A 27,802-nucleotide genomic window follows, 5' to 3' on the forward strand; every position below is an offset into this window, starting at 1 on the left:
AAAAATCGAAAGGGATCAAATCTGGGAAGTGGGGGCCTTGAAATTGGCCTTGCACAACCAATTCACTGTCCTGGTCATCACATATCAAGGACTGAAGGTCACAAAATATAACAAAAAGTGCATTTCCACAAATTAATTATTTATATGAACTAGGCTTGACCTTATATGACCTAGGAGTTATGCTTATTTTTGGATCATCAGGTTAGTATAGCATGCAACCACCAGAATATCAAGGGAGGTGGTGGAAATGAGAGGGAGGGGGAAACTTGGGAATGGACTGTCATTGGTGGTCAATTGAAGGATGTGAGAAGAGATGGTCGAAGGGCCAAGGTACAGGGGGGGTGGACAGGTTAGGATTAACATATAACTTATATGAATGAAAACATACATGACAAAAACATCTTATTGTCTCCCTCTGCTTGTTCTGAGCTCGACTATCTGTTGTGATGGCTCATTACTGGTAACTCTCTGCTGTATTGCCTGAATCTTCAGAGCTTATCCAGACTTCCAGTAATTAGGTAATGTCCCATCTTGCTGGTAATGAAGCAATTCATTTTAGTAATTTCAGTCTGTGGAATGAGGAAATTTTCAAGTGTATCCAGACACAACAACGATCTATGGTTTCTTCATCAAGAGAAACAGGTTGTATACTTTTGCTCAGAGCTAAAAAAAACATTTGTTTTTTGGATTTCATGAACATAATCCAATGGTTTAAATGGATTTTCACCTCCTCAGATTCTGAAGGTCTGGGCATTCATTTTGGCCCTCACAACCTGATAACCTGGTGTTTCATGCTATGAAGGACAACCAGTCTTAATAACCATCACTCCTGCACTATCTTCCCATATAATATCTTTGGTCGTAAGGATAATTCTTGTTTTAAATATTAATTCAAATGATAGCTTATGGTAAATCATGCATCTTTGTAAGTATCACAAAGGATATTAAATACTGATAAATTTATTTTTTATGCATTAATTTTTCAATTACAGGATATAATACCACTTCTTAAGTACATTAGAGGAGAAACATTCAGTGACAGCCATTGGCATGAGTTGCTGAAAATTCTTGGGATACCGGAAAAACCTGCAGATTCCATAACATTTGGTGATTTCTTAAATGCAAGGCTTGCAATTGTTGAACACATAGAAACCCTAAAGGTGATGCTACATAGTTTGTATATTAGACTCCTTTAATTTAATGCTTGAAAAGGCATGAATGAATAACAAATTTTCTGGCTATTCTGTTAATGGTCATACTCATTGAAAAGTATAGAACTGGCTAATGCTTAGGTGGGCTGCGACATGTGGTGAGCTGGTCATGGTGTCAAAACAATTCAATATGACAATATGAAAGTTGATCTTTGACACATTTTCAGAATAAGGAATTTTGCATGCCTCATTGTTATACTTTGTAGTAGTTCATAGAAAAATATTTAACATGTAATCATTTATGGTGGTTATTTCAATTCTTCAGTGCTGGTAAAAAGATCAGATGAAAGAATCTGCTTAATTAATATTTATATCAATGATATCTTGTTGGACATTTATTTGTTGAATATTATCTGTTAGTTTCGTGTGGAAAGCATGACCATTTTTATGCTGAAGTCATTCATTACTATTACCACCCTGAAAACTTAATTGTTTATGTTACAAGAGCCAATTATAATTTGTAAATTTAAATGCTTAAATCATTGTTTTTATTTTTAGGAACTGAATGCAAGATCAGCTAGTGAGATTGTTATAAGGCAGGCCCTGAATGAATTGGATATTTGGGACGTGGAATCTAAATTCACATTGACTGAACATAGAGATTCACAAGGAAGGACTGTGTATATTGTTACTGATTACAAGGACATCTTAAATAAAGTAAGTTATCATCGATAAAGGCTCAAATGTTGAATAGCATTAGCCCTGACAGTAAGTGATGTGATTTACTCCCTTACACCATTGTGTCCATGTGCTATTGAACTTAGAAAATATGTGAAGACGTAGAGACTCCATCCTGCCACAAAGGAAAAATATCATCATGTAAGATGAAAATCCGATGATAGGTTCAAGTAATGTTTATTTTTCTGTGGAGAATTCATACCTATGCATAACTTTACCTCCTATTATTGATGTCTATTTCACTTTCTCTCTATCATTCCATTCCATGCACCCTGACTGGGATTCATCATAACACCCTGTTTTAGGAGATTGTATTGGAATTGCCGCAAGCATTTGCATTAATCTTATAAATTTGATTTGGTGTGATATTCCTTTAAGATGATGGTTTATTATACTGCTACATTGCTGCACCTGGCCATCAAGGCATTTCCCCACCACTCAATACTGATCTTATTCTTCTTGGTGTATAGTTGGAGGAGGTAATAAGACATATTACCTATCTTCATGTACCACTTGTAGAGGTCTCTTCTTATGCAGGTCTGCTTAGATGACTCCATGACATACATATTTACCTGCATAAACCATAGGAATTTTGTGGAATAGGTTTCGCAGAACTTGGTGATCCTTGCACAGAGGTCATTTCGGTGGAATAATAATAATGGTTATTAATAGGCTATTGCCCTTTTTCCAAAATGAGGAATGGGTATTAATATGTGGTACCAGTACAATTTATTGTATCTACATGCATAATTATATACTCATACAGGATGTCTGAGGCTTCTATCTCAATTGGCAATGTTCAAAATGCCCTTTATCTTATTCTTTTAACTGAAGTTTCATGTATTTCGAAGTGAATATTATAAATTGCAAAAGTACTGAATAATTGTTAAATAAAAATAATCACTTCAAAAATGATAAAATATATCCGAAGATATAAAGTATCAATATGAAAAATTATAATATGGCAGATCTCTTTTTATAAGATTATTTCAAGTTCTTATTTGTAGTATCCTTAATGATGCACCTCACTGGTCTTTGAAGTTCGAAACAATGACAAGAAGAATGTGGTGGAAATAATCCTAATTTTATTCTTCGTAATGTTTTGTTCTCATATAAAAAAGGAATGATATAAATGAATAATTTTATGTAAACAACATGTTCATTACAATGAGTAACTAGATCACAAAAATGTATTCATCAACATCTAGCAATCTCCACATCGGGAGTCAATTAAGGATGGGTGTCCGATGGCTTAGTGCTGTTTTCACACTTTGTGTGCATTTCAGATAACTATCCTTCAAAACCTTTTTTACTGATGTAAATATAACATTGAAAAATACAGGAAGGGGGCTGATTAAAAATATAAATGATAGAAAAAATAATGACACAACAACAATCAAAAGGCATAACATTGATATCCACTAGGAGAATTAAACAAGTTTTGAAATTTGTAAATGAAAATAAGCCATCTGATTTTTGTAAGTTAAACTTTGAGTTAATCTGACATAGGTTTTTCCACTTATACCAATACCTAAACAACCATAATACCAATACTAACACATATGAATAATGGCTATAAAGGATACAATAAAACTGCAAGAATGAAAGGAATGTGGCAGCATATGTATTGATGTGCAGGTATAGTAATTCAACATTCATAATTACTGTGTACATTAAAATCTCCCTCTCTGACTTCATGTTTTTGCAGCTGTGTGCCACTAAGTTTTGTGATATCTATAAGAATACATTTGTGTGGATGGTCCTCAAAAGGCAATTGCATGTAGGTGCCTTTTTTATTATACTTTTGTAATAGACCAATGATTAATAATCTGTGGCATCACATTTTAGAATTCTTTGATACTCAGAAGAAATGAGTAGTTCCGTTTGTCTCATAAAATTTATTCACATTGGCCTGGATTTCATCATGTTGCAGCATCATAAGTTATCAGAAATTACAAATCTTATATATCCTAGGAAATAGTTTGGAGAAAGTAGGACTGTGTGATCAAGGGCTGCAGAAAATGAACATTATGGAATAGAAATTCATCCTCAAATTCCTACAGAATCTGTAAATGCCATCAAATAATATAGTACTAACAAAAAGAATCTCTAAATACCAGCAAGGAGTCAACAATATTTTTTGAATAGCTGGGACTTTCTCATTCATTATTGCAAGTTGGCATCAAGAGCTGGGAAAACAACCTGGAATATTAAATAGGAAATTAAGTAGAGATCAAAACCCTCAGTGAAACCAATGATGCCACTGAGTGGGCTGTTATGGTTATGAAGGATTTCTTTGTAAAGCTTGCTAATAATGAAGACCAAAAACTGACAAAATTGAAAATACTTTTTGAAACGAGAAATAATGATGCTAAAATACTTTCTGCTTAGTCTTTTGCTTTTTGGCTCTCAATGTAAAATTTCGTGGAATTTTTTCAGGTTGGTGATCATCAGTGCTTGCTGCAGTCTGTCAAGAATAGTGCAAATTTTGAAGGATTCTCTGATCGTGTTACCATTTGGGAATCAAGACTTTCTGATTTAGATGACTATTTGCATCAACTGACCATAATCCAAAGGAAGTAAGTGCATATTAATTCATTGTTTCAGGAACTTGGCCTGGTGGGTTCAGGAGTCTGAGGACCTATGCTGATATGAAAATTCATGGCAATTATTTCATCTCTTGTGAAAATAACTAGTTGTGGTGAATAAAGTATTGCTCTCATGAGAGTGTTAAATCTGAAATATGCAGGTTATATCAGCCTCCCATAGAATAGGGAAATTCCATTTGTGACCAAGTATACTCCTTAGAGGGTAAAAGAAGGGACTATTGCCCTCTTAACCTCATATGTTTTCCTACTGAATGATGAGCACTACTAACTGCTAGCAAGATGACACAGGATATGATTGCAAAGTAAATTTTGAGATCTTTGTCAGCCATCAGGGCTGTTTATGATCATGGTGAGGATATTGATCGTGTGGCAATGCTAAACAAAATGGATTACTTGCTAAATGGCATTAGTGAAAAGATAGTCATAAAACCCTTTCTTTGAAATCACTGAACCCTTAATGTGCCCATGGGGTAATGCAGAAGCATTCCAATTTAAAATAGTCTATCAAAAGTGTCCTAAAAATATATTTTCCAAATTCTTAGCAGTTAATTATTATAGCATTTATCACTAGGAAATGAGTTGAACTCTTCATTTCAATTGAGAAATAAATTCATTTGTGTCCATTTCCATACTTCTTATTTGGCACAACCAGTTGCAATGTTACAACATTATCATCAGGCGTGTAACCGTGAAACTGGTTCTGTTAAATAAAAGATTGTGTGGAAATGGAAACAAAGCTACCCATATATACTCTTAATATGAATTATTTCAACAAAGTGATGGCTATGTCTGCTCAATTTATCATCATTTAAAGATAGCGGTGGCGATAACTTTATTTTGATGGAGAGATAATGCTGTCTTTTCATTTTAATTGAATTTTTATTGTATTTCTTCACTTGAAGTATTAATGTATCAATGAAATTATTTTTGTTTTCTATAAGGTGTTACAATGGATAGCTTCCTGTTTTAGATGCATTAATGCTTGTGAAATGAATTGAAAAAATCAATCTGCTGCCTGCTTGGTGCTATGGGAGGTTACGGTAGGCTTTCCCCAATTGTACCATCACCAGCACCATTATTCTGGTAATTCAGTAATAATACTGGACCTATGCAAAGAATATGGTGGTGAATATATTGTTAGGATTAATAATGCATTTTCTAATGCATATTTTGAGTGCCTAATTTGAGTAACTTACTTAAGGAAAGGTTTCTAAAATATTCCAAAGAGATAGCATTCTTTCTTATTACTCTCTTTCTTCTCTTTCTGGTAACATGTTGCTCTTCTCAGCAATTGATCTCCTAATTGTGAGTTATTTTACCAGTGCCTATCTCTTAACAATATAACTCTTAATATGGATTAGGGGAGATAGCAGAATACTCAAAAGGGTTGCAGAGGTAAGGTTTTAAACCTTAATTCCACTCAAGAACCATCCACAAATTAATAACTTATACTTGTTAGCCTTTTCATTACAATTAATTACTTAAGTAACAAGAGCTCTTTAAGTTTTTTCACAATTCATCATGAAGTTTCTTCAAGTTGAGCTGAATACCATATAATTGACTTTATTATGATGTTCATGTGAGTAATTCTCAGCATTAATGCAGAGATTTAATTTTGAGTGTATTTCAAGATCAATGCTCTTTTGAGTCAGTGAATTTGTCGGCCAATGGAGAGGAAAGTTGGCTACTGTAAAAGTCAGCCTACCTGCCACCAGTGCTAAATATATCTGATGACTTTGAATCAGAAGAGTTTTGCTGTGCTTAGCTATTTGGGCAGTTTGCCAAGTTGACAGCAAGAAAGGAGTTAGAAGATCCTACATACCTTATCATTCCCAAAAAGTCATTATACTATTATGTCCTCATTCATTAATTGGTATCAATAATTGATGATAATTCATTTATTGTCTGCTGGGTTGGTCAGGAGATAAGCTTGCTTGCCTGCCAAACCGAAGGTTGTGGTTTTAAGTCCAACCTTGAGCATGGGTGTTTTGCCAACTTTAGCAGTTCGACTTATGGGAAACCTAATGACCTATCATAAGGTTTATCAGGATCCCAAGGGATATATGAGCCACCAGAGGTATCCATTGAGCAAAAATTAAAATCAGTATGAAATGAGCATCTAATCAGTTTCAATCAAACTATTCTTCCCCCAACAATTTTTGCCTGATTGTGTATGTATGTTTAATGCTTACTATCCAATTTAAGAGAAAAATGGGTAATTAGGAATGTAAGTGAGGACTTTGGTGTGCTATTGGGTTGACTTTAAGATCAATCCTATTCACAGATCATACATGCATTACTTTAAAGTTGCTGGACACTGATATCATTATGGATAATCATGAATTCTGACAATATTTTCATAATCTTTTTTGAAACATTAACCGCAATTTAGTTAGAATTATGGAATCAAAATTGAAGAATAATAAGTTCATTTACCATGTGGTTGCCCAAAGATAATTTATTTGGTCATTCCAAGGCAAATGTTTCCACAGTGGTTAATGAGATAATATGGTTATGTATCTGGAATAAAAATGGCATGCCATAGAATGTGGGGGTGAGAATCAGATTTGAAATGATTGATTAATCCTAATTATTTTTAGGTTAATTAGATAATTTTTGAAAAAATAAAAGGCATTTACAAAGAAACCAGGTCCATTATATACTTGGTCACATACATTTAGTGCTGAGGTATCCGAGAGGAAATCACCAACAACCTCATTATTGTTTTAGAGATGTACAATATTACATCAAAAAAATGGTTTGAAGCAGATTTGGCATAGGTGGGAGGAAACATCTTGTTTCAACTTCATTTCTCTGCTGTCCTGTAAAAGATAATTAATAATGGAAATCTTTCATTTTTTATAAATATGGTTCTAAATGTATTTGTACTTATTGCAAAAATGATGACTGCATCCAATAAGAGTAATATAAATGCATAAAATATGATTTGATATTTCCTTTAGTCGGAGTTTTGAGGTTTTTCAAACCAAAGGTCCAATCATTGCCACAAATATTTAACTAAGTAATAATTTTAATGCTTAGTCAGTTTTTTGTGGTTTTAGCCCTGAATCACTGAATTGGACTTTCGCATTAATTAATGACGCATGTGTCGGTTAGATAAATATTGAATTTGAATAATAATTTCTGGAATAATAGATTAAGGGCATTATTTTTGAAATAATACATGATAGGAATGACTTGAGTTTGCCATTTGTGATAGAATTCCTTTAATATCTCCTATCATAGGTGTTAAATTTTTGTTGTTGAGCTACCAAATAGTAAGAGTCATAATTTTGTTAATCATTAATAAATCTTTTGACAGGTGGTTGTATTTGGAACCAATTTTTGGCAGTGGTGTTTTGGCTAGTGAAGGTGCACGATTCAGTCGAATTGATTCAGATTTTCGATGGGTTGCTAAGGAGTTAGCTCAGGAAGGTTTTGGAGGTAGCCGAGGTACTCGAGTGTCAACTCTCTGTCGCATTCCTGGTCTTCGACAAGTTTTGACTTCTTTGGTTGATCAATTGGCACGCTGCCAGCGAAGTTTGAATGAATTCCTTGAGGTGCAAATTTTACTTAAAATTATGGATAGCACTCTTATTTTGATCGGCACAACAGAGATAAATTGGATTTTACTAATTTTAAGTCATAAAATGCATTTTGATATCTTGCAGTCATTTTCCTCTCGTACATTTGCACCTGCATCCACAATTTACTTTTGGAATCCATACTTCAATTTGTTTTTAGACACCAAATATATGTTTGGTATAAATTTTCAGTTATGTCCCTGGTGGAAAGTTGTTGACTGCTGCACATTTATTAGTGGCTCTCACTTTGGGGATCAATACTGCTTTAAGATAAAATAAAAACTTTGTTTTTAATTTTTGCAATAGTCTTGTAAATCCTTTTATTCACTTCTCCTTTTTTAAATTTCACAAGTTATTAAAAATGTTTTAATATTTTAAAATATGTATATTTCAAAAAATGGTATTAAAATAGGAAAGAGTTATAAGTATTAACTTGCAATTTAAAGGAAGAAACAAAAAAATCATGTCTGAGTGAAGGAAATAGAAAATTCAAATTAATTTGCTGCGTTTAAGATTTGATTGCATTATTTTCTTTTTATTTTACAACATTTCCAGATTGGATATAATGTCATGAATCAAATGAGGCGAATTATACTTTTGTGAACTTATTATTGGCATCTATAAAATAAGTTATGTTCCAATCATGGGTCCCAAATTTATAAAACCAACAATATGTTATTCTGTAAGAATTTTGTCCTCTGAAGATAGCAATAAATGGCCAATGATAATGAAGTGGGAAGAATAGGGGTGGGATGAGAGGGCAACTTTCTTTTTGCACTCGTTGGCCAAAAGGGTTTCTGTTTGAACTCTAGCCAGATGGAAAACTAGTAATATATTGTATTTATTGACCATAATGCTCTTAAAATCTTTGAAACTTCAAGTAACCCAGACACATAGGCTTGCAAAGGTAGGCTTTCTGGTTCCTGTCCTGAAATTTAAATCTTAAGCTTTCACATGTTAATTTTAATTGTAGTGATGGCACCAAAAATATCCATATGATTTTGCATATTGAAATTAAACTCTGCACAATAATTGATTAAAAATGCACAAATGCACCACCGTAAATTATACTTGAAAATTACCTTTGCTGGTACATTATTATTCAGCATCACCTAGTAAGTTTTGTCAATTTTTAAAATTATTTTCAGGAAAAGCGCTCATGCTTCCCCAGGTTCTATTTCCTTGGCGATGAAGATTTGCTGGAAATTTTGGGACAGTCTATGAAACAGAAGGTCATCCAGGCTCACCTGAAGAAATTATTTGCTGGGATTCACTCAGTGATTTTTGATGAAAGTGGCCAAAGTATTGTTGCCATGAAATCTCAGGAAGGGGAAATCGTCCAACTCAAGAACCATGTAAAAGTTTCCAGTCAGATTGAGGTATATTTCATGTCCCTTTGCATTTGAAGATCACTTGTTTATGTTTTAATGTATTCTAGTTAACCTACAGTTTAAGTGATTCTGCTGTTCTTTAAGTGGTGCTGTTGTTATGCCATTAGCATTTACAGATTTTTATTTTTTCTTCGGTAATACCGGTTAAGGTAGGTTTTTGGATGGACATAATTACTAATTAAATAATCTGTGACCCCTAGCAAAACACAACATCCTACTCTATGTCAGGTCCCTCTTCATCTGTGAGTACTTTCTTCCTCCCTTCATCCCATCCAACATCCCTATCCTGTTCCTCCCCTTTCCTCTTTTGCCCAACATTCTCCCTTCTATCACAGTCTTCAACATCCCACTGCCGGTCAACACCCCCTTCATCCACTTTTCCTGCCTCCATAGGATTTCTCCCAACAAACCCCTCTCTTTGCCCACTGTACCAAGTACTTCCTCATTTGATTTCTTCTCTGTCCATTTCACCTTCTCCATTCTTCTCCAAACCCACATTTCAAAAGCCTCCAGTCTACGTCTATCCTCCTGCTTCAATGACCACGTTTCCGCGCCGTACATAGTCTTAATATCCTTACTCAACGTCCCTGTCATCAACTCCCTCCTCCTTGTGAAAGCCTCTTTGCCTAGCGCAATTCTTCTCCTTACGTCCCTACTACTTTGACCCTGTTGGTCCAAAACACTACAGAGATACGTAAACTGTTCTACCTGCTCTAGTTTTTGCCCTCCTATTGTAATGTTAAGCTTAGCCTTATTATTTCTAGAAAAATGCATAACCTTTGTTTTATTAATATTGATTCTCATCCCATACCTGTCGCACTGAATTTCCAATTCACTCAGCAATGCTTGCAACCCCTTGGCTGACTGAGAAACTAAAGCTTGGTCATCAGCAAACCTAACTGATTTTACGAATTCCCCGCCCACTTTCATTCCTACCTCCAGTTCTTCCCATGCCTCTTTAATCATTGATCATTTCCTCTGCATACAGGTTGAACAGCAACGGTGATAATGGGCAACCCTGTCTTACACCTCTTCCTAACACTGCCCATCCGGACTCCCCGTTCCCTACTCGTACCTGAGCAGTCTGAGACATGTACAGGTTGCGGATTAGCCTCCTTTCCCTCCAATCTATTCCTATTTTCTACATTATACTCATTAGTTTTTCCCAATTCACTCTATCAAATGCTTTTTCAAAATCTACGAAACAGGCAAATACCTCCTGGTTGTACTCTATATTCCTCTCGATTAATAATCTCATTACTGCAATGGCATCTCGCGTACCTCTTCCCTTCCTAAACCCAAACTGATCATCCCCTAAGTAATCATTTGCCCTACTCTCTATCCTTTTGTTTATGATTCTGAGAACAACTTTAGCTGCGTGTGATGTCAAACTTATCATCCTGTAGTCCTCACATGATGCAGCCTCTACTTTTTTTTGGATAGGAACTAAAACTGATCTCACAAAGTCTTCCGGCCAAATTCCTTCCTCATAAATACTACGAATAAGCCCATAGAGCCTCTTCCTTCCACATTTTCCTAAACATTTCAATAGTTCTGCGGGAATGTTATCCACCCCCACGGCCTTATTTAGTTTCATCTCCCTTAATGCCCTTTCTATCTCATTGTCTAGTATGCCTGGACCTAAGCTGTCTTTCCCTACGTCATTTTCTTTTTCAATGTCTAACTTTGTTGGTCTAAGTTCTTTACTATACAGTTCTTCTATATACTCCTTCCATCTCTCTTGGATCTTTCCTGCGTCAACTATTACCTTACCCACCTTATCTCTAACTGTTAGCATAGCTCTTCCTTTCTTACTTCCCGATAACGACTTAACTTTGCTGTACAGCGCACCAATTTCACCCTTCCTCCGCAGACTTTCCATATCCTCGCACTGCGTCTTCCACCATGCTTCCTTTGCTTTATTTGGTGACCGCCTCAATTTATTGTTCAATTCTTTGTACTTCATTTTGCCTAATTCTGTGTTTACATTCTTCCATTTTCGCCGCTCATCCATCTTTGTAATCATCTCATCCGTGATCCATAGTTTCCTAGTCCTTTTAGCGTTAACGGTTCCAGTAGTGTCTTTTGCAGCTTTCGACAACCCTTTCTTGAAACTTTCCCATTTTTCTTCGATAGTACTTAGCTCTTTACCATCCTCCATGATTTCCTGTACCGCCCGTTTGTATTCCTTCCTTTTCAAACCATTTAATGCTTCTACATTCCATTTTCAAACTCGCCGCCCCTGCCTTATCTTTTTGAAACGGACGCTACATTTCATAACAACTAAATTGTGGTCAGAGTCCGCATCCGCTCCCGGGAAGCTGTGCGAATTTATCACGCTGTTCCTAAACCTGTGTCTAACCAGGATATAATCTAACTGATACCTTTCTTAGTCACCTGGCATTTTCCATGTATACCTGCATCTTTTGTGGTGTCTAAACCAAGTGTTGGTGATGACTAGCCCCTGTCTCCTGCAGAACTCAACTGCTTTCTCCCCGCGGTCATTCCTTGTGCCTAAACCATAGTCCCCGACCTCGTCACCATCTCTTCCTTCGCCTACCGTCGCATTCCAATCCCCCATCACTATCAAATGTTTCCCCGCAGGAACACACGCGATTATATCCTCTAACTGATCGTATATCCTATCGACCTCTTCTTCCTTATCGTTGCTCGGTGGCATGTATACCTGAATAATAACTAAGTTCGTCGGTTCTGCTTTTATTTCTGTTTGTAATAATCTATCCGTTACCTGCTCTATGTTGACTACGCTTCTTCCTACCTCTTCATTTAATACTATGGCAACCCCTCGTTGGCTCTCGTCCCCGCCGCTGTATATTATTCTATACTTATCACTCCAGTAATCCCCGCTATCCTTCCATCTCACCTCGCATAGACCTAAAATATCTATATTTCCCCTTTCCATCTCTCACTTAACATTCTCCAATTTCCCTGTTCTCATCATTGTCGTAACATTCCACGTCCCTATTCTAACTAAGTTGGTCTTCTTCCCCTGCGTCTTCTGTCCTGCTGCTGCTGGTTTTCCCTTGCAAGGGTTTCGTGGGATGACAACCGCGGAAGCCTTGCCTCCCCCGCTGCCGGGCACGACACACGGCCGATTGGGCCGAGCCCCATAGTTGCCAGGACTCAAAATCTCTGTATTGTCCATCATGTTAATCTTGGGAATGATAATTGAGGTGGTTTCCCGTTGCCTTCCTCACATTTGCAGATATCTACCTTCATTTCCAAAGTGTAGAAATAATTAATTGGAAGCAGGTATTCAAGTTCTTGGATAAAAATGTTGCTTAGAAAATGATCATTGAATTCACCTGGAAATTTTTCAACTTTTTTTGAGGGACATTTTTACTATTACATGAGACTTATGTTGCTATGGAGATGAGGCAGATATTATCTGATTTTGAATTCTTAGATATTATTGAATTTACAGACAACTTATTTCATACGATCATTAATAATTTATTTGTCCTCTACAAATGGCAAGACAATTATGTAAAAGAATAGTTGTATTCATTCATTCAGAAAATTCATGTAAATTTTCTTATGGTTTGAAGAAATAACTCCTGATATGCCCATTTTTCTTCTGCAATTTCAAGCATGTTAAATTTTCAGGTTTAACCTTTTGGAATTCCTTCATGATGAGGGTAAAGAAAGAAACTTTGCTCTTCCACATAAATATTTAATATTTCAAGACTATGGTTTTGATGCTGCACATCATCATCACCTGTTGATGATGCGCAACATCTAAACCATGGTTGTGAAATGTTAACTCTGTTTGTGGAAGTGCTAAGTTTCTTCCTTTACCCTTATCGTGTTAAATTTTGGTTTGGGTCAGACTGAATGGAAGCAATTGAATAAATAGTTAAGTGCCATGTATACCTGTCACCCAGTTTCACTATGGAGCATTTTTCTCTTTATACATGCACATGATGATTTTTTGTACCTAATAATAAAGCAGATATCCTTGATCACTCATTACTTAAAATGGGAATGGGATATATAATTCATTATTATAAAGTTTTCAATTGTGATTCATTATATTTTTCAGCCAGCCACCAGCAGTTGCTTACTTCTAACGATAATTATTTAGTGAGGATAATAGTTGATTTCAGGCATAAAAATATTTTTTAAATAATGGCAGGCCAGCCTTATAACATACTGCTAGAGATGCTGATGTCATAAAAGTGGCTAATGGTCAATTGTTGACCATTATGTTTTACTATTAACTATGGGCAATATTTCAGTTAATGCAAGCTCAATTCTTTTTTAGTCAAATTATTTCAGAGAAAGTTTGGGTATCAAATTATGGCAAAGGTGGCAGTAGGGATATCTTGATTGTTTAAAATAATTCTTTTCATGGTGAATTACTGCACAGCAAATAAAATCAGTGTGCATGAAAAAGTACAATATTATGGTATATATATGTCTTGAGATAATGATTTGATAAATCATCATGCTTAGTAGCAAACTGTGGTTTTTATTATCTAAAATTTAGTTGATGTAACACATTTACTTGGTCTCTTAAGTTGATTTGTTAATGAGATCATTCTGATTCTAAAATTTGATTGAAGAAATATTAATTTTATTTTTTCAGGTACATAGCTATCTTGTTATAACATACATTTAACTGGGATGAAACCACAAAATGATGACAATATAACATTATACATAATAGACATTACAGATTCAGGCGTGGTGCGGTAGAACTGTTCCTTTTTAAGAGGGATAAAAACTCTGGCAATTTTTAACTTAATAATTATAAACAGAATGGTTTCAGGCGTCACTTTGTGGAAGCGATTCATTTCAGAAATATAAATACTTGGTTATTCCACGTATATTTTTATTTAACACGACCCGGGTTTGTCCAGGATTACAACAACCAACCTTCTATAATAGAGCCAACTTAGGGAACCTTTTATCAAACTGCAAGGACCAAATTCCCATAATAGAAAGGAGTGGAGTTTATCAATTGTGCTGTGAGTGCTCAGCCTCCTACATTGAGCAAACCGGGAGGAAATTCAGTGACCGTGTAAAGGAACATTATGCCTGTTTTAAAAACGAAAATATTTCTTCCTATTTTGCGCAACACCTTTTAGAAAACAACCACTCCAGCGGCTTTGTACCTAAAATTTTATGTATAAAGAAAAAAGGCTTAAGATTAGATGCTTTGGAACGGTTGGAAATTTCAAAGAACAGTCATCATAAGGGTATGTTAGGTAATGACCTAACTTATTCCTCCCGTTCCCTCTTTCGGGACCTCCCTCTGCTCCACAGCCCTTCTCCCCCCCTGACGCCCTACCCAACCGACCTCTCCCACCCAGATGCCATGCACAACCGCCTTCCTCCCCTCCCCCCAAACATGCATAATAGTTTACTTCTCTTTCCATTCCTCCCACCTCTGAAACACCTTCCCCCTTTTCTTCTCTGTCTACTATATAACACTCTGTGTCTCTCTGTACTTTACCTGATGATGACTTAGTAAGTTGAAACCCGGGTCATGTTTAATAAAAATATATGTGGAATAACCGAGTATTTATTTTTCTTAATAATTATACTTAGTAAGTGGAAAATTGCAAGAGTTTTTGTCTCTGTTATCTATACATTAGGTGGTATTCAAGCTGGTGACCTTTTGGCCAGCAGACTAGCATTCTTCCCAGAATATTAACTGTTTTAGTTACCTTGAAATAAGATGGTTTTGTGGCATAGCTAGTTGTTTAGCATGTATATCTAAACATTGGCACATACATGTTTGAATTCCTGTCGCGTAAACATTTTCGGTCAACTTTAGAAAAAAATACTTGTTTAACTTGTGGTTTGGTATAATATTTCAATTATGAGTCCATTAAACTGGATAAAAGATTTGTCATGAAACTTCAGAAGCACCATGTTTGTCTTAACCAGCATTTTGAATGATTTATAGTACATTATTTAAATCTATTTATAGGAGTGGCTTGGAGCACTCTTGGCTGAAATGAAGAATACTTTAAAGAACATGATGAAAGATTCTGTACTAGACTGTTTGGATCTTCAAGATAACGTACTGGATCCTTCCCGATACCCTTCACAAATCCATTGCATGGCAGAATACATTGTCTTTTGTGGAAGATGTGAACGCTCAATAATGGATGGCTCATTGCCCTCACTCCTGTCAAGTCTCAAAGTAAGTGGAGCATTGCATAAATCTTCATGGACGTGTAAGTTAATTACATTTTGGTACCCTATTTTCCAAGAGTATTAGTGGTTATGCAAAATTAGTGGTGAGTTTGAGTGCTGCTATTGTAAAAATCCTTATTTTTTCATTTAGGCTAAAATTGATGCATATACCAAATTAAATGTTTCGAAAAAAACCCATGCAAATGATGAAAAGCCTGGACACATATCATTGTATAATATCAAGATTAAAGCCCTTCTTCTTGATATTATTCACTTTTTGGGCATTGTTGAAGAACTTATTGCTGCTGGAACCACATTATTAAGCCAGTGGGCATGGCAAAAGCAGTTAAGGTTAGTATAGGTATATATCCTTTTCAATAATGAAAAGGCCTTACATAATAATAATGATGTTGATTTGTCCAGAGATTATGACTTAAATATATGTAATAAATTGAAGGAATATATAGAAGCACCGTATGGTAAAGAATTTAGGCCAACAAAGCTAGACATAGAAAAGGAACATGACTTAGATAAAGATACCTTAGGTCCAGACATACTCGACGATGAGATAGAAAGGGCATTAAGGGAGATGAAACCAAATAAGCCGGTGGGGTTAGATAACATTCCTGCGGAACTACTGAGATGTTTGGGAAAAGGTGGGAGGAAGAGGCTATATGGGCTGATTTGTAGTATCTATGAGGAAGGAATCTGGCCAGAAGACTGTTAGATCAGTGTTGGTTCCTATTCCGAAAAAGGTAAAGGCTACATCATGTGAGGACTACAGAACGATAAGTTTGATATCACACGCAGCTAAACTTGTTCTCAGGATCTTCAGCAAAAGGATAGAGAGTAGGGCAAATGATTACTTAGGGGATGATCAGTTTGGATTTAGGAAGGGGAGAGGTACGCGAGATGCCATTGCAGTAATGAGATTATTAATCGAGAGGAATATAGAGTACAACCAGGAGGTATTTGCCTGTTTCGTAGATTTTGAAAAAGCATTTGATAGAGTGAATTGGGAAAAACTAATGAGTATAATGTAGAAAATAGGAATAGATTGGAGGGAAAGGAGGCTAATCCGCAACCTGTACATGTCTCATACTGCTCAGGTGCAAGTGGGGAACGGGGAGTCCGGTTGGGCAGCGTAAGGAAGAGGTGTAAGGCAGGGTTTCCCATTATCACCGTTGCTGTTCAACCTGTATGCAGAGGAAATGATTAAAGAGGCATGGGAAGAACTGGAGGTAGGAATGAAAGTCGGTGGGGTTTTCGTAAAATCAGTCAGGTTTGCTGATGACCAAGCTTTAGTTTGCCAGTCAGCCAAGGGGCTGCAAGCATTGCTGAGTGAATTGGAAATTCAGTATGACAGTTATTAAATTTATACTTTTTCTTTGGTAATGTACTTAGGAAATTCTAAAATTTTGAACTGGCATGCATTTTTGACATAAATACATGGTCCACCATTTTTAAAAACAGAGCAACAATAATAGTCAGCTAACTTATAATTAGTTATTTGAGTGGAAAGTTTTTCTTCCTCTCAGCACCAATGTTCACTTATGCACAAAACCAATACATCCAGTTAAGCTTCCATGTTGAAAGTTTTATTTCTAATACTTTGAATATTTTGGTGGAGAATAGAATAGAACTTATTTCTTTCTTACTCATCCAATGCTAAGATAGGCATAGAAAATCTGGTACATTACTTTGAAGATATACTTCAAGTTCGTTTACTTTTTTTTGGAGGCCCTGAATATTCAAGGGGTAAATTATAGTTGCATTGGCTTTCGTTAACTCTGTCTTTCTGCTAGGTGAACTTTCAGGAAAAAAAGATAATTATTCTCCAGTAAGTTTTTCAGCCAAAAGGAAGGGTCTAACATGATGTTCTTTAAGTCCTTATCAGTAATCAAAAAATATACATACAGCCCTTTTGTCACTTTTAACTGTTCAACCTCTGGACTGTGTATTTTATTGTATAATTCATTGTTGTTCAACTCTTGTTCAACATACTTTTTTATATCTCAGGCAGTAGTTTTGATGTAAAAATTCCATACATGCATGTGTATTTTCCATGGGACCCCTCTCACCGAGGAATCATCACTTACTGCTCCAACAATCGCAGGACTTCTTCTTCTCCTCCTGTTTGGAACTATCTTGAAGTTATCACTTTCATTGGGGTTAATCACTTCAGCTGATGGTTTGTCTTCATTGCAATCCTCCACTACATCAACAAACAGTTTTTTTGCTGCTGATTGAGTGGGACTGGAACTCAATTCACTAACTTTCCAAGTCCGAGTCTACCTTTCAATACTTCCTCTACCCATTCTCTCTGCCTTTTTTCTAATGAACCTCAGTAACTGTCTTTCTACACCCACCCAATTTAAAATGGACCATAATTTAAAAAATAAGTATTTAATAAGCATTATATGTTTCCACCTGTTTGTTTACTTTTACCAATAATCCCCCTACTATTTTTGACTGTGTCATTTGGAATTCAATTGATTGAATTTTTGGGACCAAATGGATCATTCAGAACTAATCACAGGATATTATTGTATTATTGAGTTCACCTAATGATTTTTCAATGTATTATTGGGTTCATGTTATGATCGATTCCTTAAAAAGTTAATGTTCGTACGAGGTGGACCCAGCGATAGTTTTTACAACTTAAATTCTCTGTGGATGAAACTCTCTTAATTGATTTATTTATACAGGTATATAAGACTTTGAATCACCAGTGCAAGATTTTCTTTTGAACTTTCTAATTAGTCAAGTTGATGTATTTGCTGTCGCTTCACTCAAGGAATCCTGCAATGATTTAAAAAAATCTTTTATAGCCACACGCTTAAAAGGTTTTGCATAAAGTTGTCAATAAAGCTGTACAGGTATATGTTCAGTAAAGTTGGTTTTAGTCTTTCAAAAATGAAAATTCTATTTTTTTTTCAATTTATTTTCTCTGGCATAACTTAATGGACTTTACATCACATATTGAAATGAAATGAAATTATTGACTTGGTAATACCACACCCTTCATGTTATAACCAAGGGTGTCATTTGTGTAACGTGAATTTGAAAGCCACCTTAGAATTACCACAAAAGTGGTAACACCATCATAGAACATATGTAATATTAAGATTAGGCTGGTGAATTAGAAACCCTCACCTGCATACCAAGTTAGACCAATTTCTTGGTGAAATGCATATTTACTTATTACTTATCATGGGATATCTTTTATTCTAGATTTTACTCCCGAAAAGATGGTTCAGTCTTTGCCAAAATGGCTGAGGCTGATTTTGAGTACACATTTGAGTATCAGGGCAATGCTTCCAAGTTAGTGCAGACTCCTCTGACTCACAAGTGCTTTCTTACTTTAACACAGGTAAGAACTTTTAATGGCTCATTATGCTGTACAACAATCATTTTTTTTAATTTTTATGTTGGATCACACAGTATTATTATAAAATAATATGAATTTTTTCACAGGCAATGCAAATGGGACTGGGTGGAAATCCTTATGGGCCAGCTGGCACGGGTAAGACTGAAACTGTGAAAGCTTTAGGGTCACTATTTGGAAGACAAGTCTTGGTGTTCAATTGTGATCAGGTACATATGCATGCATCAAATTTTGTACCCATTTGATGTCTAATGTTTAATTTGTATTCTACAAGAATAAAAGGCTATGTTGGATATTAAGTTTCAGAAAGTAGCATTGTGTTTCAAGGTGAATGTTACCATACTCTGAGGAGGATTTCTTTTTATTCTAACTAGTGTATAACTGACAGTTCCATTACAGCAAATTTCATAAAGTATGCATATTAATCCAATATGGATTCATACAAATTTATGATTATGAACAATGCACTCACTGCATTTAGGCCAATATCCTTCATTTTCTGGGACGTCAATCTTAAGGTTAATTGGGCCAATTTATATCACTTTTGGAGCATCATGAATACAGAAATGTATCCAATGCTTTCATTCCCATGTATTCTATGGAATACCTTCAACACTTCAAGCAGCAAAGATACTTCATTGGCATCAAATAATCTCTGTTAAATCATTATACGTCTTCACCATTGGACTATCATTTGCATGGGCAATAGGTTTACCCTCGATTAAGTATACATTATCATTATTATCAGTTTTGGTTGTGAGTGATGGCTTACTTCTATTTAAAATGGTATTCTTATACAACAGTGTCACAATGAATAAGTTAAATTAAACTTTGTGTTTATAGTTACTTATTTAACTCTTAGTATGGTAGAGGAATGTATATAGAAATCCTATTTATTGCAGGGCATTGATGTGAAGTCAATGGAGAGAATATTTGTTGGTTTAGTGAAGTGTGGAGCATGGGGTTGTTTTGATGAATTCAATCGCTTGAAAGAGGCCACCATGTCTTCAGTTTCTTCCCAGATCCAGTTAATCCAGACAGCATTGCGTAGTGAGAGAGCCTCAGTAAGACTTATGGAGCAAGAGGTAATATTGATTTTTCAATTCTTACCATCAAGTTATTCTCTAATCTGATGACCCAAATGTTTCATGAGTGAATGTATCCTAATATTTTGGATGATCCCAGGACAACATGATTTATGTTTCATTGGATGTTTTTCTATGTAAATATGTCATTTTTTTTATTAGTAATGACTCTGAATTTAGATATGTAGTTGCCTTTACCCATTTATTTGCATAAATTCGAAAGTATACTGAAAGGCACCTCTAAAAAATTCCAAGAAATTCTTAAACCTTATTATTTTTATCCCACTTAGTTTGAAATATCATGTAATTGGTTGCTAAGAGCAGTCCACAACCAAAATCAAAGGACTAAGTGTACTTTTTAGTATGGATGTCTTTTTTTTAATTAGAATGGAACTATGTCTTTAGCAAAATTTGAAACCATCATCTGGCCCTGTGGCATGTAATAATATTGTTTTATTTAACATTTCTTCTGGATTTCATCTTGAATTTCTTGCTTAAAGCAATGTTTTGTGCATGAATAATGGTCTTCATGCAACGGGTCTCCTCAAATAGGTGGAATTGATTTTCTCTTAAGTAAGTAGATAACTCCATACTTTCTTGTGAAGTTAATGGTCAACGTGAAATATGTTGGAGTTATTATATCTTTATTAAACCAGATAGGGAAACTATTTGAAAAGGTCTTCCATAATCGACTTACATCATTTCTTGAATCTTTTAATCTCTTGTCTGGCTCACAGAATGGTTTTAGGAAATGCAGATCTACATCTACAGCTACCTATCACCTCGTAAACCTAATACTTTCAAATCTTGATAATAGAATTGAAACCTTGGGACTATTCTTCGATTTTTCCAAGGCTTTTGACCTAGTTAATCATCAGTTACTCTTGTCCAAATTAGGACACTATGGCATCAGAGGTATCCCTTATAACTGGATCAAATCTTACCTCAGCGCAAGGCACCAACAGGTTATTTTGTCAAAGAACGGTACTAATTTTACTTCTCCTAGTAAAGAAGTTACATTAGGTGTACCCCAAGGCTCAGTCTTGGGCCCTATCCTATTTTTACTTTACATTAATGACTTACCAAAAGTTCTGCAGTCAGTTCCAGGAGCCGAGCCAATTTTATATGCTGATGACACTAACGTAATTGTATCAGCACCATCGTTAAACAACTTGACCTTGACAGCAGCTAGAGTTTCCGAACTTCTTTGTGAATGGTGTTAACAAAATTCTCTGAAACTCAACCCTGACAAGTCTGGACTCATATACTTCTCTAATAAAAATAAAGCCCCTGCTTCATTGGCCATTGACCTAGGGGGAACGTGTGTACCTCAAATTTCTAGATCCAAGTTTTTGGGAGTTGTTATAAATAAAAATTTATCATGGGATGAACACATATGCAATCTTCGTAGCAGGTTAAATTCCATTTGCTTTCTTATTAGAAGTATTAGGAAATCTGTAAGCCTTGATATCTTACTTTCAATTTATTACGGAGAATTTTATTCTTTAATTATCTATAGTATTCTGTTCTGGGGTTCTTCCCCTCATTCTGATTCAATTTTTAAAGCTCAAAAATGTTTAATACGATTAATATGCAATGCTCCCTACAATGCACCTTGTCTTTCCTTCTTCAAAAGGTTAAATATTCTGACTGTTCCATGTATTTACATTTATGTCGTATGCATTTTCGCTAAAAGTAATATATCCAATTATATGACAAATGACAACGTTCATTGCCACCAAACCAGAGCCTGCAGAGACCTGCATCAAACTTATTGCAGGACTTTAAATACATCCCTGGGGCCTAAATCAATGGGCCTCCTTGCACTGAACAGGCTCCCTTACGATTTTAAGTACGTAAAGGATCCAGTCCTGTTAAAAAAGAAATTAATATCATTTTTAAGGAAAGAACAGTTTTATTCTGTAATGGAATTCATGGAGAAAAAATAACCATACTGAATATGGAATATATTTTATGCAAAAAATTTATTATTGTGTCATGCTTTTCTGAATTTCATCATTGTTTAACATCTATATGTACATATGACGTGTCCTATACACTTATCTGATGTATCTATTACACTGTGTCAGTGTCTTCTGGGCAAATAAAGATTATTATTATTATTATTATTATTGTGAATGAAAGGAGCAGTAAAATATTGAATCACTCAACTTATTGTGTATGCTTCTGGGGTGGAATTTTGTGTGTTCTCTCTTGGAATCCAGGAATACCTCCTGGAGAGTCCTGAATTAAAAGAAAGGTATATTTTAGATTATCATAATCAAGACTTTTTCTGTCTTACATTGAGCGTTGAATGAATTAATCAATTTAGGGTATTTTTTGGTTTTAGAAGTGATTATATGGCTTTATATCATATTTAAGGGATGGCTACTTATGAATTTAACATGCTAATTGTATTTTCTTCTATTTAATTTATCAGATAAAAAGGAATTATTTGTGAGAGTGTGATCCCTCTGGCAAGGTTTTGGCAAGATTCTTAGTTGCATTCCTCAACATTTAGCTATAGTTTGTAATAACTATTACAACAAAAATACTGATTTAATTCAATTTTTTTCCATTAATAAAATAATTGAAACCCCTCTCTGGATATTATGTTATTCCCATAGGTTGTCCATTATGCATTCTGTTCATTATACAACAGCCATTTCATACGATATTTTCACGAAGTAGCTGGGTAACGCAACTTCATCTTCATTTGGCAACCTCCAAATAATTTTTACTGTTTAAAAACTTCGCTATTAGTGTTTTCCCAACAATTAGCATTTTGCAGGATTAATTGTAATGAATTGGCATGAAAAAAATGAGTAAAACTATAAAATTGATTTATAACTGATGCCAGAATTCATTGGTTTCAGGCATTGAATAGAATCCACTATTTACATCATGGAGAAGTTTAGATTAAATGAAACAACAGAAGGTCTTTTCAAATTTTTGATTGCATTGCTTCATTATAGGTTCATCTTGATCACAACTGTGGGATATTTGTCACATTGAATCCTGCTGGAAAAGGCTATGGTGATCGCCGTCAGTTACCCAATAACCTGAAGCAGCTCTTCCGCCCTGTTGTTATGTCTCAACCAGATAGTAATCTGATTGCTGAAGTGGTTCTCCAAACTGAAGGATTTAAAAATGCCCGAGTTATTGGAAAGAAATTAGTGGAGGTGTTTAATTTGGCAAGGTATGAGTATTTAGATATTTTAATAGATATCATAAAATGCAGTGTTCAGTGAGCCATATCATCTAAAAGGGCAGTGCTATTCAGTGTAGTAAAAAATGGAGGCATACAAATATAATCATTCATTATACATTAGATGATAAATATACGTACATACCCCTCTTGCTATTCCCTTTTTCGGGAAGGCAAGGTCAAAAAGCCCAGTATTTTAGTTAATTTGGGAAAGGTACTCCCGTTAACAACTTCTATACTGTTACTAACTGCTAACATTGAGTTAAGAGGGTAGGGAGCAAGAGTGATCAGAGGCGAGGGAAAGTCTCTTGCTTAGTCTCATTGTAATATAGTAAATTAGTAAGTATGCACATAACTAAAGATTGTGGAATATTTTAGGGACTATGCGGGTATTTATTCAATGTTATATATTATGATTTTCCTTGATATGTGTTACAACAAAATTTTGTTTAGCATTTTACAGGGCCAATTAAATAGATAAAAAAGTAAGGAATGAGTAAAAATATGTCATTTCAATAAATGGTCAAGGACATTGTACGAGAAATTAATTCAATCTATGTTGTGTCTACCTCAACCACTAAACTACATTATTGAATTCAGCAACAGAGTGCTCATGTGTCAACATAACTCCAAAGTCTGTGGACAGTGCTGGTCTACCAGTGACCTACCTGTCTTCCCATTGCAGCCATGAGAACATTGGAGCTTTTGGATCTTACTTCACTTATAAGTCATATTCAATGTCTGTACAAAAGTGGAGGAAGTTGGAGTAATCAGGAAAGAAAGAAGAGTGAAGAAGTGTGTCTAAGTCAGATTCTTTTCATACTTCTGGTGTATTCATTTACCTAAATCTAAAATTGGGTTAAACGAGAAAGCAGCTGGATAAATTAAGATAAATTAAAAAGATAAAATTCATATCTGATTTCACACAGCCATTGCATACATAAACTGCAGTATTGTGAAATAAATAACAGTATAATGTATTGGGATCACAATTTGTTGTTGGATCCAAATAAAAAGTAAAAATACGTGGAATTGGTGCCAAACAGATGCAAAAATGAAATATGTTTTGGTCTTGATGATAATTAGAATGTGATTAGGATCAAATAATATACTCTTAACCATTTTGCACAAAAAGTGACAAAATTGACACTCTTTAGTGTAAAATAGCCTAAATTAACGAGAGAATCACCACCATATAAATGTTGACGCTACCATTATCCCACCCCTAACATGTACCCTTGTAGATAGCCGGGGATCAAGATGGTGCGGGGGCTAACGTACTGGCTTCCCACCCAGAGGGCGTGGGTTCAAATCCCGGCGGTGTTGAGTATTTTTCAGAGGTATCTCAATCCCTACTTGAGGTGCTTTGTGGAGGGCACTTGGAGTGAGTACGCTGTCCGTCGGATGGGACGTTAAACTGCGGACCCCTTGGTGCCTTTCGTAAAGAGTACGCTAATGCCGACGCTGGGTTTCTCTCCACCCTTCATCCTTTCCTGTCCATCCCCTATGGCGCAAATGACCTTAGTTGTCGGTCGCCTCCCCTAAAAACTACTACTACTTGTAGATAGCAACAGTTTAGTAAACTTTCAACTAGTCATACATGACTGTAGAATATATGAATACTATTAAGACAAATACATAATTTCCCTGATTTAATTTATCAATAATTGGATTTTTTATTTCCCACTTGTACCATTCTTAGTGTTTTTGTCACAATTATACATTAGGAGTGTACGAATATTTTATTTATGGTTACTCTTAAATGTGTAATCTTTTAAATATTTTCAGTTCTGTATTATCACACCAACATCACTATGACTGGGGTCTTAGAGCATTGAAAACTGTTCTTCATGGATGTGGTTCTGATCTAAACAGTTCTGGAATAGATGGCCGGGGGAGGAGAGATAGTAGAGAGGAAGATGTCATCTCTGAAGAAAATGTGTCCATTAGGTCCTTGCGTCTGCACACACTCTCAAAGCTAACCTCTGCTGATTGCTTTCGATTTGACTCCATTGTTGCAGATGTTTTTGGCACCAAAGACTTTGAATATCAAGGAAGCAATAACCATCAAGATGTCTTGATTTCAGAAGCTGTTAGAAAATGTTTTGCCGTTCTTGGTCTTGTGGAAAATGATCGCCAGGTAACATTGATTCCTGTTTTGAGCATCTCCTAGTAATTTTTTTCTTTTCATAATAGAGTTGGTAACTTGAATTGCATTAATACCATATTATTGACCAGCTGTATTAAAGTTGTGAAATTTTATGTTTTTGGAATTTCCTTAGTAAAATGGCTTATTTTTTAAGTAATTGAATCATGGCTTTTTTTTAAATTGTGTACGTCTACTTTTTGTGTTTTAATTCTTCTGTAAAAATAGTACTTGCTTTCATATTATAACTGTAACAGGAATTCAACTGGAATATCTGATTGTATCTCTTCTTGATAGGTGAGAAAGTGTTTGGAAGTTTATGAGCAGTTGAAACAAAGGATGGGAGTTGTCATAGTTGGCCCACCAAGATCGGGGAAATCTACTATTCTTCACCTTTTAAAATCAGTGAGTCAGTTCCCTAGTTTTAGAAGATTTAAATATCTCTCAACCATGAAATCTAAGCATCTGGAGTCTCCAATACCAATTGAGTTAATTTGCTTTTTTTTGCAATGTTTCTTCGTAATAACTTGCTTCTTGTAAATAATTAATTCCATATTAGGTATCTTTTTCACCTGGAAACTTTTTCCTGGCATTATTAAAATAATTTAAAGCTCAATAATTCTGATCATTTTTCTCCAGATAAAAGAACTTAATTTTTTATAAAGTAACTAATTACTTGTTGTGTAAATTTAATATCTTTATTATATATTTATATTATATATTTTGAGTATTGATTTAACTTAATAAAAAAACTGAAGGCTTACTGTTTTGGCCTTCATTACCTGGAAGTCATTTTGATTGATGTTATTTATGCATATTGCGCAGGCTCTTGTAGAAATGGGTCAAACTGTCAAGGTGCATACACTGAGCCCAAAGGCAATGCCAAAAATTCACTTGCTTGGAAACATAGATCCTGATACCAGGGAGTGGTCTGATGGAATCCTTACTTTGACTGCTCAACAGATATATGCTGAAACACCAGGTATTCCCATGCAGGTTATCATAATAATGAAAATAAAGTTTTTCAAATGATTGATGGCAGTTTTAACAAATTAAAAGATGTATGATTGATTTAAAGAATTTAAGGATTTGGAATGAAAACATGTAATTCAATCGTGCAATTGTCTTTAATTCTTTAAAATTTGATATACTATTACAGTGGAACCTTGCTTAACAAGCACCTCATACTGCAAGTACTTCTCATATCAAGCAGAAATATTGATCCCAAAAATTACTTGCTTAGCGAGCAACTTTTTGCATGACAAGTGACAAGGAGAGGGATATTCTTAGATTGATTACCTGCCTGCTACTGCGGTTTGTCTCTAGCACTCATTCTGCTAGCATCTTATTGTCACTAGTGATCATACATTTTTCCAAACCCGTGTTCAAACATATTATTAGTGATTTTTTTGTGCAAAATTCAATAATATTTTGTTCATATTTTTAAAATTGACCCTAAAGAAGAATCCATAAGAAGAAAGCCATAAGAGAATAAAAATACAGTAGAAATGAAAGGTAAAATAATTGAAAATCAGGAACAAAGTTTGAGAGTGGCTGATCTAGTTTGCTCATCAATAATCAGTTGACATCAATGATTGGCTCTTTCTTCAAGAACACAGACAAAACTAAGGAGATAGATGCTTTGAATAGTGTGACAGGAGTACCTCCGCAACGGTTATGTATTCTCAATGATGTTGAAAGATTTTGCACAAATGTGAGCGGCAATTTGAAAATCAGACCCCTGCTTGTTTACCATTCGGAAACTCCGCGAGCCTTCTAGGAGGTATTAAGTCCAAAACAGCAGACGAAATGAGATTTGGAGGTCACAGGAAAATTTTGCATCGTACTAATTGCACGAGGCCAGGTCCTAATAAGGCAGTGGTCATGCATGCCATATATTTATTTAATGATCCTTCTGAGTTGCATTTTTACCCAATTATTGAAGCGTTGGCAAAAACAAATGTCTCTAGACAGCTTTCTAGTAAAAAGGAAATAGGAGCATATCATAAATAATTAAAAACTTAGTTTGATTCTTTTTTGCTTTCACGAATCGAAGCATGGTTGCTTCATTACACAATAGAAGAAAAGGTGAATGTGTGGTCCATGATCCTAAACAATGTATACATAATTTTCTTCAAATAACCTTGTACAAAATTAATTTTTTAGGCCTGGAATTATTATATTTTACTTTAATTTAGACATGTGTGCAAAAATTTGTTTTACGAAAGAGTGTTTTGCTTTATGAGAAAGATCGCGGAACTGATTTTGCTTGTAGTATGAAGTTCCACTGTACATAGTTCAGATATTCTTGTAGCATAATTAGTTTTTAATTTT

At 35.1% G+C, this 27,802-nt stretch overlaps 1 protein-coding gene across 1 annotated transcript in view; it reads left to right on the forward strand.

Annotated features, from left to right (window-relative positions):
• Nucleotides 1–27,802, forward strand: part of btv (dynein cytoplasmic heavy chain beethoven) — a 135,560-nt gene that overhangs the window by 42,980 nt on the left and 64,778 nt on the right. Inside the window, exons 24-37 of the mRNA XM_071596847.1 lie at nt 993–1,160; nt 1,710–1,868; nt 4,329–4,468; nt 7,821–8,058; nt 9,231–9,461; nt 15,433–15,648; nt 15,793–15,992; nt 18,876–19,014; nt 19,119–19,238; nt 19,932–20,114; nt 23,090–23,313; nt 25,111–25,462; nt 25,766–25,873; nt 26,294–26,450. Coding sequence (XP_071452948.1) covers nt 993–1,160; nt 1,710–1,868; nt 4,329–4,468; nt 7,821–8,058; nt 9,231–9,461; nt 15,433–15,648; nt 15,793–15,992; nt 18,876–19,014; nt 19,119–19,238; nt 19,932–20,114; nt 23,090–23,313; nt 25,111–25,462; nt 25,766–25,873; nt 26,294–26,450 — 2,635 coding nt within the window. The remainder of the gene's footprint in view (nt 1–992; nt 1,161–1,709; nt 1,869–4,328; nt 4,469–7,820; nt 8,059–9,230; nt 9,462–15,432; nt 15,649–15,792; nt 15,993–18,875; nt 19,015–19,118; nt 19,239–19,931; nt 20,115–23,089; nt 23,314–25,110; nt 25,463–25,765; nt 25,874–26,293; nt 26,451–27,802) is intronic.

This window comes from Hetaerina americana, unplaced genomic scaffold (genome assembly GCF_022747635.1).
Source record: "Hetaerina americana unplaced genomic scaffold, ioHetAmer1.1.p SCAF_8, whole genome shotgun sequence".
NCBI classification, from domain to species: domain Eukaryota; kingdom Metazoa; phylum Arthropoda; class Insecta; order Odonata; family Calopterygidae; genus Hetaerina; species Hetaerina americana.